The following is a 15,875-nucleotide window of genomic DNA, read 5'->3' as shown; positions in this document are numbered from 1 at the left end:
CAAGTGTCCTGGCACATAAGGGCATAACTATAGTTTTGTCAGTCTCCTCTTCCGGCATGCAAATAATGAGCAGGGTTACAGAAGAAATATGCTTTTTTATAGCCTGCATAAGAATGAATGGCAATGTTTTTCTATATCCTGCCTAAAATACTCTTGCTTTTCCTCTCTCCCTATTTCCCCTTCCTTTCCCCTGTGGCCCCCCCTCCCCATTTTACATTTGATAATCTTAACACTTGGAAGACTAGATCCTAAAACTGATTTGTTCTCAATATAGCGCACTGACCTTTGAACAAGTCGATCTGCTATCATTGGAATGGCATTAAAACATGTTTTAAAATAAGTGATTTTCTACCGACGTATAGCAACTGGCTTTCTAGAGCAATGCTTCTTGAGGTAAGTCAGGAAATGTTCTGAAGTGTGTAATGCTGACACAGTAGCAAAGTTATTTTAGTATCAAATAGATCAGAGCACTTAGTCCATGTGAGCTTTGTACTTCAGGAAACTTTAGAGTGTTTTTATAGGTGGTGCATCGCATGTGCTTTAGTACTTGTTTAATGGCACAACCTATCTTTAGCATGTGTATTTTGATACCTAGTCAAATGGTATATATACCTTTAACTCACCTAGATATCAAGGCTTAATGTAATTAAAAACAGGAAAGGTTAATTATTAATAATGTAGACTTAGCAGCTGGAGCAGATGCAGCTTTTTCTTATTCTTGCAGAAGTGCCTGGACATCCCTAGTTAGTGGCTGTTTTTCAAGATGGAACACTTAACAGAAGAGGGTTTCTACACCAAGGAGCTTCTGATGCCAGGACATAGTATTAGGTAGACATGACTGAATGCAAGAGTGTTTGTGTAGCCCTTACTATTGTTACATTACCCTGGATTTCTGTAGGAATTGCATGTTCTACATATGCCCATCAAACTCCAGTTTATTTCCCGTTGAATTCCCCCCAAAAAGAGCAAACAAGGTTCTGTTTTGGTGATGTTTATGGCTTTGCTAAAGACTATGCAGATGAGTTGTGCTCTTTTTACTAAGGCAGAGATGCTCAATCCCTGGCACTGGCTCATCGGCCACTGCCAAATTTCCAGACCCATGGGGAGCCCCTGGCCCTGTGTGCTAGATTGAGCACCCCAGTACACAGGGGCCAGCAGGGGTGGTGGGAGCTGACACAGCCTGATTCTGCCATGTGGGAGCAGCCTTGGGCCCCAAGATCCAATCCTAATATGTGGAGCCAGGAGGGGGCAGTGCTGGGCCTCAGTGCCCAATTCTAATGCACAGGGGCCAGCTGAGGTCCATCAGGTCCCATGATCCAGGATCAGACTCCAATCTAGCCCACAGACCAGCCCTATACCACTCATCTGACCTATAGAGCCAAAAATTTAAGCACCACTACACTAAGGAATCTGTAAGCAATCATGCTAATGTGAATAATCCAGTTTAACTTGCCAGAAGTCCTAAAAATGAAGAACACATACGCTTTTCCTTTGTTTAAAGCTACATGTTCCAGTTGGGGAATGAGATTACATATACTGTAAGCAACCACGTATGCTACTGTTGCTGTTTTGATTTGTCACGTCCCCAGTACAATAAAGTTGTTCAGCACACTAAGGAAGAGACCAAAACCAACTCTTTAAATGTGTTTTTACTGAATTTATAAATTTGGCATTACAAACAAGGTACTGATACAAAGGCTTAATATCTACACAAAGAAATAAGCAGAACAGATGGCGGTTGTCTGCATGCAGCTAAGTGTTCAGTTATATAAAAAAAATGCATCTTTAAAACAGACATGTTTAAACCAATGGAATAGAAAAAAAGAAATGTTAAAAACTTGCTGATTGGTGAGTTGTAAATAAGTTACTTCCACTTTTCAATTATATACAAAATATATTTTCTAGGAGTTTAACAGATTAAAGAAATAAGCCAGTTCTATCTTTAATGTTTCAAGGACTATTTACATCAGTCTGTACATGGATCTTTCGGTTCTTCATAGATCCTGCAAAGTAAGGGGAGTGTGAATAGCCAAACATGGGTTGCTCAGCATGAGAATCTTCCCCCCCCCCACCCCACAGAACCAGATCTATTCTTACCTATGAACTATTTAAAAGCTTATTCTGAACATCTTCAAAGACTTGATTGTAAAGATCATCTCTAGACTTTAATCCATCTAGATAAACTGAAAGAAAATTCAATAAGTGGATTGGTTTGCAGCCAATCTGCCTAAATGCAGAAATTTAAAAACATTCTATAAGCATATTTTAAATGATCAGCACAAAAACTAAATTAACTTTTCAAGGTCAAAAAAAATCTTACTCCACAATTTTTCCTCCTAGAATGTTAGACTACTGAGCGTGCACTGTTTCTAGTATAGGAATAACCGTACCGTTATCAACAGTAATTTGCTTTCAAGGTAGTTTCTAAAGGTATTAAACACCACAATATTATAGGGTGGGTCAGCGTTCAAGCCATGTTATAAAGCTGGAAATAGAGTCTGAAGTGATTTGAAGTAGTACACCGAGCAAATCTGTAACAAATTTCCTTTGGGTCAAGGGAAAAGCAATCAGCGTGGTCTTTAATGTTTCCCATTAGACAAAAAAGCAGTAAACTTTACAGTTTAATTCTGACTGTGCTGCAGTGCGGCTTACCAAGGATTCTTTCTGATATATTAGCCTAAGACAGTGGGGATTTTTTCTTTTCACTATACCTGAGCTATCTTGTTGATGTTAACAAAACTGTAATTTATAGTTTCATAGTTTCTAGGGTCGGAAGGGACCTGAGCAGATCATCTAGTCCAACCCCCTGCCATGGCAGGAAGAGCACTGGGGTCAAATGACCCCAGTAAGGTGGTCATCCAACCTCCTCTTGAAACCCCCCAGGGTGGGAGCCTGCACCACCTCACTTGGAAGCTGGTTCCAGACTCTAGCCGCCCTGACTGTGAAGTAGCGCCTCCTAATGTCCAACTTAAACCTTCCCTCCGCCAGCTTGTGACCATTGTTCCTGGTCACTCCTTGCGGCGCTTGGGGGAACAGGGACTCCCCCAGCGCCTGCTGATCCCCCTTAACTTAGCAGAGAAGAATCTAGGCTAGTGGCAGTAGGAACCTCCACACTCCCCAGTATCACAACAGGGAATTAAGACCTGGAGACAAATCTTAGCTTCCCTAAAAATTGGTACTACAGCGGTCCATGATTTGCTTTTGAAGTGACTTACCAACATCAACCTCATTGGCTTCCATTTCTTTTCTGTGTTTAAGATACTTGGGCCAGACATGTCCATCAAAGAGACCAGGAGGGTCAGGTACGGTATAGTTACGTGTACTAGAAGTAATAAAATGAAAAAGAATGTTAGACTACTGAGCGTGCACTGTTTCTAATACAATACTGAAAGCCAATTATCCTCTAATGTCTGTCCAGTAGTGTTTTTGGAGAGAATTGCTGGTTACAGTCCAGCTGTCCATATTCCACAGTCTATTTGCTAGAAGGCCCAGGACTGAATGAGGACAGAACAAGTTAAATCCTTTTGAGGTTTACTGCCGACTCAGTATTAGGAAAGTCTGCACTACCACTGTATACAGTGGAACTAAAAAAACTGAACTTTTGCATGTTATTCATAAAGAAAACTACACTCATGAAGCAACTAGAGTCCAAATGTTGGACAAAAAACACATTAGTTATCTTTCTCCAGTTGACACAAAAGTTTGAAATTGTAACTTCAGTTTGAAAGTGATGCCTATATATAAAAAATAAAATTACCACAGGCAAGTGACTAATATACTAGACCTAAATATCAGACTGTTTCCCAATGTCTGATATTTAGGTCTAGTACTGACTGTGCGTATTACATATAAACCAAGCAACCAGGTTACCTTCTTCTCCTTTTGCATTCGTCATATGGAACTGCCAAATAGTAGCGTATGTCAAACAGGTCAACCAGTGGTCTGGGGAAACAATTTAAATCGATTAATCATCTACATTCTTAACCATAAGAGAGAGAGATGCAAACATGCTAAATGTAATCTGTTAACTCCCTGCAATGAACAGTTTGCTTCATTTTTCATCTATCATTTCTATTTGCCATATTGCTTCAAACTGTTCGTGTTAGACGAGTGACATCTCAATCTGATAGATTCACAAATCTTTTCATCTGCTATACAGAAGCAAGGTGTTTAAAGACACCTGAAGACTTACTTGGCAACTTTAGGAAAGAACACAAGGGCCATGTCCACACAAGTGCAGACATCTGGGGACAAGAAGCAGCAGACCTTGTACCACTTCTGTTTGTCCCTGGGGAATGCCCACACCATGTGCCTTGTGGTGCATGGCAGGTTACCCCAGGTGGGGTAGGGGAGGCTGGGGCTAGCAACTGTGCTGGCCCCAGCAGCCTTACCTGGGACCTTGGGGGCCTCAGGGAGCTGCAGCTGCAGTGCTTCTGCACCTGGGAGCCTAGCTGGCAACTAGAGTGTGGCTCTGGCCAGCCAGGCTCTGGTTTTGGGCAGTGTGCGCTGCCACCATATACACAGCCTTGCTTTTTTTCCTGTGTGGGGTTTTTTGACCCCAGAATCTCCTGGAGTCAACCCCCCCTTCCCCGTCTGCATTGCAAGTGGCAGCATGGGGAACACCTAAATGTGCAGTGTGCGGCACTGCATACAGGTCTGTGGCACCACATACTGCACAGCTGCACTCATCTGGATGCGCCCACGGACTTTGCTCTTTCACATTTGGGCTGAATTAAGTTCCCATGAAGTTGAATCCCCTCTCTGCTTCCCTCCTTGCACTAACTAGAGACATCAGATCAGACCAGGGCATTGCTGCAAGTCAATCAAATTTATATAGCAGGATTGGACAGAAGGGGATTACCAGAATTTTAGAATCCTGCTGATGGGTGCACATATCTTTAATATGATAGAGACCACGTAGATGCCAAATACTAGGTCCCAGACTGCAATAATCCATCTTAGTCAGAATGTAGGCTGCTTGCATCAAGATGATGCAGTTTGTAAAGGGATCTGTTGCCTCTAGAGAAACACTTTGGTCCACCTTATTCAGACAAAGTGTGGGCAATGGGTTCCAGGCAGGCTGCCAAAACAAACTTCAGTGAGACACCCCTAATATCAACAGGCTGCATTAGGGAATCCTTAATAACAGTGTCAAAAAGCAGTCTAATTGCATAGCAGTTGTACATTTTGCCATTGTATCTTTTGTTCTCATGAAACCATTTACAAAGAGTTTTGAGCCAAGATTTCAATGCAAGACAACTTTACTATTGCTCTTTGCCTTATTTGTAGGCTGCATTTCACTGCAGGTGCGTGTGTATGTAACATGCAACTTGATGTCTTCCACCTTCCTTGTTCAATGTATTTCCCTCCCCTTTCAAAAATCAAAATTACCATAATAAGTAGGTGGAAAAATGTAGAATTTTTCTCAAATGTGAAAAATTGCTAGGCTCTGTCCAATTACTACTTAACAAGCATCTGTGTCACAAAAGGAACCTATTCAGGAGTTGCAGGACAGAAAACTGAATGTGCTTTCTTGCTCCTTTTGATGATTCTTACAAATTAAGGTGGAGGCATGTTTGCAGGAAAATGTGGGAGCGAAGTGTGAACAGTCATTGCTAGTTTATTGGCTAAGGAGTTCTGATCTTTAGCAGAGATCTAGGTGTAAATCTAATAGCTCAACTTCTGGCTCTAGAAAGCAATGTGTTGTATGGCCCCAGGCAAGTCACCGTGTCCTTATCTGCAACACTGCATAGCAGCATTGACACAAGCAGTTAGCTAATTTATAAGGAGGCTTCTGCCCTGAGATTTATTATAACATTTTTCACTTGCAACACATTCTCTTTAAGGAGAGAATTAACCCCCCACCCAAAAAACCAACCAACCAAACAAAACAAAACAACACAACCCCACTTACTTGTAATTATAAAGCAAGAAGCCTTCGATGACCAATATGTGGATATCTTTGGAGTCTGGCTCTTTTGAGCCAGGTATTACATTCACACCATGGGAGCGAGCAAATTTCACTGGGTTTTCAATCCATGCACGCACAGTGTTCACCATTGCATCCATATCCAGAGAGTCCAGCACTAGTTAGAAGAAAGTAACGGAACAAAACCAGTCAAATACCACAAACAACCTAAGTTAGAAAGTGTGTAAATAAGAACTTGTAATATGGAAGTATAAATTACCATTAAATCTTAAGATTATAGTTAAGAAGAAATACTTAGGAAAATATATACATTACTGCATCCTACAGCGAACACCGCTCTTACCATCCCATTGTTTAAAGCCGTCTTCCCCGACTTCTATCTGATCTTGTGGCTGAAATATAGTGAGCAATAAAACATTGCTGCAAACTCAGGGTGATCAGTTACCCACGATTCGATCACAACCTGGACACTATTGTAATACACAACAAAGCAAGTGTCCACTTAACAAAACAGAAATCCTTCATGTGTAAAGTCTGAAGTTACATTTTTTATAACCCCATTCTCCACCAACCCTAAGAGCTTCAAAAAGTTAGTTTGCTCTAAGTGAGCCACTTTTTCCAATGGGATTCTAAGTTTAAAATATTGTATAATAATCGAATATAGGCCCCTGTTTTTAAGTTAAGAGATTGAATCGTAAGTCTTAAAATAAATGTAGTATTAAGTTACAGTTGCTATTATATGATATGATTTTTAGCTAACATTTCTAATAAAGATGCAGTTGAATAAGGTACATGTCATTTAATCTCAGCTCTGCTTTCAGTAACCAATTTTAAGTCAGGCAGAAGACAGTGTAGACTTCCACCTTCATAGACTAAATACTTTTTGAAGTAAATATGCCAGACGGAAGTGATACATTTTACTGTAAAATTGGAATGAATTCTACCCCTTTTATACTTTTTTCCAATTTGGGCTACAAATTGCATCTTGATTCAGTTTCACCTTTGCAATAAATATATTTTATTTTGTTCTATGTAGCAGGGTGTGCATACATTTGAATGCACAAACAGCAAATGGGCCTTACAACTCTGTCAACACAGGAAAAAAGTCTAATATTTTGGGGCTAAAACACAGAGTTCTCTGTAAAATACAGAGTTGTCCAGCTGTGTTATTTCATGGCTTATTCTTACTTCTGTAAGTGGGATCAAACTGTTATTAACGATTATGAGATTGTTTCAACTTAGGGTAACACAATTCAGTAACAAAAGCTCTAACCTGACTTGGGCCCTGACATTGCTTTGGGCTTGATCTAGTATCTACTGACTTCAAAGGAGTCCTTCCACCGATTTCAACTGGCTTTGGATCAGGATCTAATAGAGGTAAGACTGAACTGTGGTAAATAGATCATTACTCCATACAAAGCTGTCTTCACCAACTTGAAGACGTGTAGGTTTGCTTTCTTTATAACAAGGAGTTTCCTCTCAAATGAGTTTTAATGATAAAGCTGCAAACGTGTATACAGTGTGTTTAATTTAAAAGCAAACAGCAAGGAAAGGAAATAAGCTTGGGGAAAGAGGAAGTAAACTGATGTAAAAATAGAGTTTCAGTTGAACAAAACTGTTCACTAAGGGTTAAACGTACTTGGTTTGAAATTTAAGCAAATTACCACAGACAGTCTTTCTCTCTATATAAATTTTGCTAGTGCAACATCCTGAGTTACACAAATTGTGTGAGACTAGCACACATTATTGTTTGGTATAAGACAAATGTGTTTTTATCTGTCCAAAGTAATTCACAGGCCAAATATGTATATCCCAAAGAGATGTTACAACAAAACTTACGTGTATACAAAACGCAGACGCTGCCATAACATTTCCACTAAATATACAAAACATCAGTAAGTATTTAAAAATAAATAAGCAAGTGAATTTTTCTTACCTTGAAAAAGTCATCTTGATGCACAACACAACAGTTTGGAAGTGCTTTGATAAGTCTATTGGTCAAAGTGGTTTTGCCACCATTGGTTACACTAAATAAAAATTTGAAGCAGAATTGTGGAAGATGTATTAAAATTAAGATAATTGGAAAGTCTGATGCATAACTTAGACTAATGCCACCTCTATATAGGATTTTATAATATAAATAATGACATTTCTGCATCATTTAAAAAAACCTTTACTACATAGCTCTCTCATTTGCATACATCAGGGCTATTTGCTATAATCAAAAGGAAGCGTTTTTTATATTAATCTCATAACTTTCTCTTTGATAGTTGTTACTTCTAACCAAACGTAACTTAACTTTGATTAAACAGTTTCATAGCGAATCCAATAAAACCTTCAAAGTCCTAGTTCTAGTCTTTTAAACCTCCTAGATAAAAAAAAAACCCTAACCAGACTCCATAGGATCATAGGCAAGTACAGCCAGAAGGAATATCATGAGACCTAATCCATTAATATAATGAAATGGCATATAAGGAAAAATAAATACCAATCTAGAGATTTTAACTCTCCCTTATAAAAGAGAAATATGGCTCACTGCAAAGAGTTCCTATGAGGACAGCCTCCACCAACTGACTGTGAGAAATTAGCAAATTGATTTCTTCATCCCAGCTCTTTTGGCAACACGCAGGGACCCCCCAAAAATGTTTTGACCTTGTTTAAAGGAGCACAGATGTGAGCGCTAACTCTGGTATGCAGATACCATGGGGATGAATACCAGATAAGCAAAGGAAACAGTCTGGGACACAGTCCATGTGGCTTCCCCACTCCTATGGCTACAGATGTTATCATAGCATGGGCTCCATGGTAAATTAACGGACATTGCATTCGTCTTTTATCCAGAGTCAGGAGTGAGAGAAGCACTGGCAATTAATGCCCAGCAGTGTATCTAAGGGGGAATCAAGAGTCTTTTGTACCCAAATGAGTCTTTAGGCAGACAGGGTTCTTTGGGTGAATCTGATCTCTTTTATTAGACCAACTTAAATAATTGGAAAAAATTTTTTAACAAGCTTTTGGGTTGAAAAACCCTTGGTCAGGCTGGGGAAGCATCTGCAGTTGGTGCGTGCGCTCTTCCTGGCGGGAAGGACTAGGACCTTGTCTGCGACCGACATGGCTACAACCTACCCTATGCCCCATGCATGAGTCTTTGGCACTTCACTACTGTGTTGGTATTTCATTTTTGCTGGATCTTAGCTTGCTCCATCCACGAGGGAGCACCTTGCTTTTTGGCTGCTTTCATGGAAACCAATCCTGCATCTGATCTGGGGATAGAGACCTGAGGGCAGACAACGGCAGGGGGAATCACTTCCTAGGTGACAGGCACAGAGGGATTGGAGACTGTTAAATATCCAAACTGGTTTCTTAGGCAGACAAAGCTCTTTAGGTAAAGGTTAGACTGACTCAAGTTTGGGGGAAAATGGTTCTTTGCAAGCTTTGGGGGACAAAAGCTTGCAAAAAACAGTTTGTCCACGCATTTAGCTAGTTTAATAAATAAAAGATACCACGTTTACCTAAAGACCCTTTTCTGCCTAGGTCCTGAGAGCAACAGGCTACAACCAGCACCCTCCTTGAGATTCATTGGGAGGGGGGAGAACTGTCCCTCTTGTGGGATTCCTTTTGGGAAATCCTGTGGGGCTCTATTCTTTGCTCTTAGTTGTACCCTTCATTTTGCACCTCGTGTCTCCCTCACCCCCCCGCGCGCTCCCGCCTTAGAGGGTTTAAATCTCCCGCCTCCCCGGCCGGCCGGCGGAGCACGCTGAGTCCTGACTGGCTGGCGCTCCCCCCTCCCTCCCACCTTGTGGCGGGGACTAATAACGGCCAGTTGATAACGGTCGTGGCCGCCCGCGCGCGGGCTCCGCTTCCCGCCATTTCCCCCTACACGCGCCTGCTCCTCACAGACCAGCGCAGGAGCTGAAGCCGCTTCTCCCTCACACACGGGAAGAGCCGGAAAGCTTCCCCCCACCCGACAGACCCTAATGGGGGCAACACAGCTGCGCCCCGCTCCCTTCCCCTCAGACTCCGTTGAGGGACACAGGCGTTGAAAAGACCGCAGCTCTTGCTAAAAAATGCCAGGAATGAGAGCAAGACCCGGGGGTGGCGGAGCAGATGTCTCCCACAAAGGGCATGTCTTTAAAATAGGCGCCACGTGTTTATATGATTTTATTTTATAATCCCTATGGCTGCGGTGTGCATTCGCCAGCCACGAAACACTGAGCACATGCCGCCAAAGGGAAATGCTTAAAAAAAGAAACCCCCCCCCCCCCCATTCTTATATTTCCTTCATAATTAGTGCTAGAGGAGTTGGGAGTTCTCCTTCCCCCCCGTGGATGAAGTGTGTTTTGGGGCAGAGCTGGATTCAAACTCCCTTTTGCTAATTTAATTCCAGATCCAAAAGAGTTTCCTCCCTAATTGACCATGGCCTCAAGGGTGAACGTGCTAGTGAAGAAGCATTTAACCCTGGACACACTTTTCCTCAGTAATAAAAATAAAATCCCATCCCCAGACTGGTGTCCTAGTCTCATTGCAGTCAATGAATCTGAGATCTGACATCTCCCTGTTGCCATCCTATTTATGCAGCCCTGCTTTCAAATTTCATTCATTTGGAGGAGGGAAGAATAGTGTCCTTTTGGCATTCATTTTAGGAACTTTTCTATCACCATTTTATTTCTTTCACTGACTTTTCTATTGCCATCTAAAAGCAATTGTCACTGGGATACTAAAATCTCACCCTGCATGAAGAATCTTTCCCTTTCCCAGCTAGATTTCAATCTATTCTTTCAAAAATATTTTACTACTTGAACACGTCTCCTTTTATAACTAGAGAAAAAAAATCTGTTTAAATGGCAAGTTACAGAGCTGATGGTATTGACTAAAAATTCAGGCTACTATAGAAAGATAAGACATAATTTTCAAAGGTTAAAGTATCCTGCATGCAGCAAAAATAAAAGCAGCCATGAATAAATTAAATACCAACTTACCCCCCTATACCTATGATGTATTTCATCTTTGTAGAGTCGCTTCCTTGGCAGGGATCTGGAGAGAAGCAATGTGGATTCACAACTACAAATGACGAAAATTAAACTGAAGCCAAGATTTATCTGAGGACAAGCCTTTTTTCTCTGCTATTTCCTGCCCCTTTCTCTCTCTCTGCTCTACCCTGCTTTACTATTTCATTGAGGAAAAAGGCGGGTGTGACTTGCATTTATACCCCACTGCTGCAATGACCTTCCCTCCCTCTGCGTTTTCCCCGCCCCTGCATCATGATGGAAAAGCCCTATGACTATCATGAGCTTGCCAGATTAATATTTCAGAGTCTGGCTCTAACCAATCCTGACCCCAGTGTTTTCGATCATGCGCACTGCAGCTGCACCTGTTTTGCACCCCTCACAGACCCCACTATCTCTTGCTGCCTTGGCTGGCTTTGTTATAAATAGATTTTTGGCAAGCTTTTCCTTTGCCTAAATTAGTAATGGGGTAGGTGAAAATGTCACCCCGTTTTTACATTTCCACTGGGAGTGCTGGGGCAAGGCAGGGACATATGTACTGGTAAAATGTCTTGCATTTTCCAGGACGTCATATGCATGAGCTCTCTGCTTTCCTCTTTCCGCTGCTCTTGTTTAATTATTGCAGGCATCCAGGAATTTTTTGTACTTCTCACAATGATTTTTTCTGTTATGATTTTTAGAGGGCTCTTTTAGAAAAAAAAGGAGAAGAAGGAGAAGAAGATTAAATAATGTTGGTGATTATTCCTTTCAAGGTTTTAAGACGTTTTGAGTTAAATCTACTAGTAATTGGGCTTATTTTTTCATACAGTCACACACACTAAAAAAGTGATGTGCCACACTTGCCTTAAGGGCCCGATTCTGCTAAACTTCCCTATGCTGAGCACAGTAATATGTGTAAATTGAGTTCATTTGGGCACTACTCGCAATGAATAAGGACTGCGGAACCTACAGTTTCCTAAATCCTTGTTTTCTTATTTGAAACATTTGACACAATGTTTTATTTGAGAAATGCTTTTGCAGATATAAGAAGGTGGGAAAAGGTTAAAAGTAAGTAACCCAGTAGCAACCCAGTTATAATACTAAATAATATTTTTCAGATTAACACTATGCCATACAATGTACAGAACACGCAAATACTTTCTTTAAAGGGCTAAAAATTATTAAAGCAACATATCCTTTTGTGATGCCTTTCACAAAATCAATTAATAGACACTTTAAAAACGTATTTAAAGATCCCTTATCTCCACTGTTCATGCTACACAATTAAAAAAAAACAAATGTCATTGCTTTTTATTTATATGATGCAGTGTGTGTTTTCTTCCACTTCTATTCTCTTGCCCATAGAGCCAAACTTTGTATTGTGATCTTGGTGTTAATGTATGTATAGATAATGTACTGGGGACGTTTGGGAATATTTTCATGGCCCAAATCCTAGGTAAAGAAGAATGCAGCAAGCTCAGAAATGATTGCAACAGTGAGGTTCCAATAATTATAGTGGAGCAATTCCACCAGTACCCTGCAGTCTGGAGGGATGGAAGGGAAGGATTCTTTCTAAGCTTTTATATTTCATCAGTCAGTGTATTTGTGTATTCATTATATATGCTGCCCTTCCCAACAAAGGCTCAGGGTGACTTACAATAAGAACAGAATAACTTGAAAACAGGAGAGCAGGAAGAAGACCAAAGTGCAATAGTTGTTTCCTCAATAGTCTGTGCCCTGACCTTCCAGTGAACCACTGTGCAAAACACCTAGAATTTGACCCAATAAAACAGAAATGTGTAAGGAAGATCACAGCAGAAAACATGATTTGAGTGGTTGGCTTATGTCCCTTTCCCAAGGATATAGCCTTTGCTAAAGGGAAGCCATGACAAGAGTATTGTGTGCATGAGCTGGGAACCAACTTAGGGGGTGGAAAACACAGTTCTTGTAGAAAGAGTACTTCTAAAATTGAGGACTAAGGGGGTGTAGGGCAACAAATTCACCCTCACAGTGACTCTGCAGTCCTGTGGTGCTGTGAAATGGGTCATGCTATGAAGGACAGTAGTCAGAAAAGCACAACACAATGTTACCTAACAGCATGCTGGCAGATAGGACGCAATGGGCAGGGCTTTGGGCAGCACGTCTATTCTAATGCCCTTGTCAAATTTTCTGCTTTTCCATCTAGGTCAAATGGCAAGCAGTCTATGTAGGCCTGACAGCTGAGCTGCCAGTGCCTGCTTGTAATATATCTTTACATAAAAAGCTCTGTAAATATTTTCATTGTAAAGTTGTAAACCAGTTTTCCTGTGGGCAGCCCTGAAGTAATAAAACCTTACTGAAGAGGGAAAAAGTATTCCCCAATTTTGGTTGCATCTTCCTCAGGGCTTTTAAGGTGACTTTGAAGCGAGCACATTAAATATACAACATGTAGTCTGTTCTCTACCTTCAGAAAATGAAGTGAAGAGTTAGCATTGCTGAGATTCTAATTCATCTGAACCTGATGCTTAAGGGTGGTCAGCAAAGGAAAATATAATCTGGATTCATATTCTCTTTCATTTCATTTTTATTGAGAAGATTTTATACCTGGAATTGAAAAGTTCTGTTTTTCTGTGTCTAGGCTTGCAAAGTGTACCTGTATGAAGAAAGCCTGGGTGTCCCCATTATTCCCAGCAGAGAAGGACTTATCAGTATAGGAATCTGCTAGTGTGCTTTAATGTGACATTCCTTTCATGTTTCCATCCATATTTGGGCACTGTATATATAACTTTGAGCTAAGGATTTCATGAAAGAAATGGTATGGTGTTCTTCTGATGTAACTTGATCTTGTCTTGGTGGGGGAATGATAACTCTTTGTGCCCCACATTATACATCCACTCCCAGTGCTCAGTAATATAACTCCAGGCCCTAAAATGGGTGATATTCCTCTTTCTTCTAATGCAGCCTTAAAGTATCTGTTTCTGTATTTGGGACAGAGTGAGATCCTGTCTGGCTCATTTTTTTTTATCTTCAAAATCTTTACTGACATCTAATCATGGTTTTCCAACACGGTTTGTGCAGACTTGCTAACCTAGTGAGGGGGGATTTAAACTACGTTCTTCAGGAGTTGGAGACCAAAGCCCTGAGGTAAGTGGGGAAGCAGGAGATCTGGAGGAAGAGCACGCAGGAGGGGTCAAAAGGGGAGGTGCTTTCCTACTTCCTGAGAAATCAGGGCAATCAACTAGTTACCTCAGGTGCCTGTACACAAATGCACAGAGCCTGTGAAACCAGCAGGAAGAAGTGGAAGTCCTTGCACAGTCACAGTACTATGACATGACTGGAATAACAGAGACGTGGTGGGAGCTCACAGGACTGGAGCACTGTCATGAATGGGTACAAGCTGTTCAGGAAGGACAGGCAGGGGAGAAGAGGAGGAAGAGTTACACTTTATGTAAAAGGGCCATATGACTGCTCAGAGCTCCAGTATGAGGCTGGCTGCAGACAGGTCTGTTGAAAGTCCCTGGGTTAGGGTCAGAGGGGGGAGCAACAAGGGTGATGTCATGGTGGGGGTCTGTGGAAGTGGTGGATGAGACTTTCTTCAGACAACAAGTGGAAGGTTCCTGATCACAGCCCCTGGTTCTTATGGGGAACTTCAATCACCTTGACATCTGCTGGGAGGGCAATACAGCAGTGTGCATGTGATCCAGGAAGTTTTTGGAGAGTACTGGGGTCAACTTCCTGGTGCAAGTGCTGGAGTGGCCAACTAGGGGTTGTGCTCTTCTTGACCTGCTGCTCACAAACAGGTGGGGGATGTAAAAGTGGATGGCAACTTGGGCATCAGTGACCATGAGATGATTGAGTTCAGGATCCTGTGGAAAGGAAGGATGGAGAGCAGCAGAGTAAGGACCCTGGACTTCAGAAAAGCAGACTTCAGCTCGCTTCAGGAACTAATGGGCAGAATCCCCTGGGAAGCCAGGAAAATTGGCTGTGCTTCAAAGAAGACTTAATGAGAGTGCAGGAGCAAACTATTCTGATGCGCAGGCAGACTAGTAAGTATGGCAGAAGGCCAGCTTGGCTTAGCAGGGAACTCGTCAGTAAACTAAATCACAAAAAGGAAGCTTATAAGAAGTGGAAACTTAGACAGATAACTAGGGAAGAATATAGAGCATTGCTCAGGCATGCAGGGATGAAGTCAGGAGGGCCAAAGTGCAACTGGAGTTGCAGCTAGAAAGGGATGTGAAGGGCAACAAGAAGGGTTTCTACAAGTGTGTTGGTAGCAAAAGCACAATCAGGGAAAGTGTGGGTCCATTACTGAATGGGGGAAGCAACTTTGTGACAGGATGCAGAAAAGGCTGAAGTGCTCAATGCCTTTTTCGCCTCAGTCTTCAAGGGCAAGGTCAGCTTCTAGACTACTGTACCAGGCGGCACAGTTTGGGGAGGAGGTGAGCAGCCAACAGTGGTGAAAGAACAGGTTAGAGACTGCTTAAAAAAGCTGGATGTGTACAAGTCCTTCAGGTCAGATGGGATGCACCAAGGGTGCTGAGGGAGTTGACTAATGTGACTGCAGAGCCATTGGCCATCATCTTTGAAAACTCATGGTGATCAGGAGAGGTCCCAGATGATTGGAAAAGGACAAACATAGTGCCCATATTTAATAAAGGGCAAAAGGGGGATCCAGGGAACTACAGACCAGTCAGTCTCACCTCAGTCCCTGGAAAAATCATGGAGCAGGTCCACAAGCAATCCATTTCTAAGCACTCAGAGGAGAAAAAGGTGATTAGGAACAGTCAGGATGGATTCACCAGGGGCAAGCCATGCCTGATCAACCTGATTGCCTTTATGATGTGATGACCGGCTCTGTGGATGTGGGGAGACCTGTGAATGTGGTGTACCTTGATTTTAGCAAGCCCTTTGATATGGTCTCCCACAACATTCTCACAGGCGAGCCAAGGAAGTATGGGCTGGATGAATGGACTGTAGGGTGGATA

General features: G+C 41.8%; 1 protein-coding gene across 1 annotated transcript; it reads right to left on the bottom strand.

Moving 5' to 3' along the window:
- Positions 1–1,631: 1,631 nt before the first annotated feature.
- NMRK2 (nicotinamide riboside kinase 2) lies at positions 1,632–11,107 on the bottom strand. Its single transcript, XM_019513380.1, has 8 exons — positions 10,906–11,107; positions 7,866–7,956; positions 6,273–6,321; positions 5,915–6,086; positions 3,871–3,942; positions 3,216–3,322; positions 2,098–2,183; positions 1,632–2,003 (listed from the first exon to the last, which is right to left on the bottom strand). Exons 1-7 carry the CDS (start codon positions 10,929–10,931, stop codon positions 2,098–2,100), a joined length of 603 nt encoding a protein of 200 aa, XP_019368925.1. The 5' UTR covers positions 10,932–11,107; the 3' UTR covers positions 1,632–2,003.
- Between the last annotated feature and the right edge of the window lie 4,768 nt (positions 11,108–15,875).

This window comes from Gavialis gangeticus, unplaced genomic scaffold (assembly GCF_001723915.1).
Source record: "Gavialis gangeticus isolate Ggan-Ray unplaced genomic scaffold, GavGan_comp1, whole genome shotgun sequence".
NCBI classification, from domain to species: domain Eukaryota; kingdom Metazoa; phylum Chordata; order Crocodylia; family Gavialidae; genus Gavialis; species Gavialis gangeticus.
Note: the sequence above shows the minus strand (reverse complement) of the source record. Positions and strands in the feature narration are given on the sequence as shown.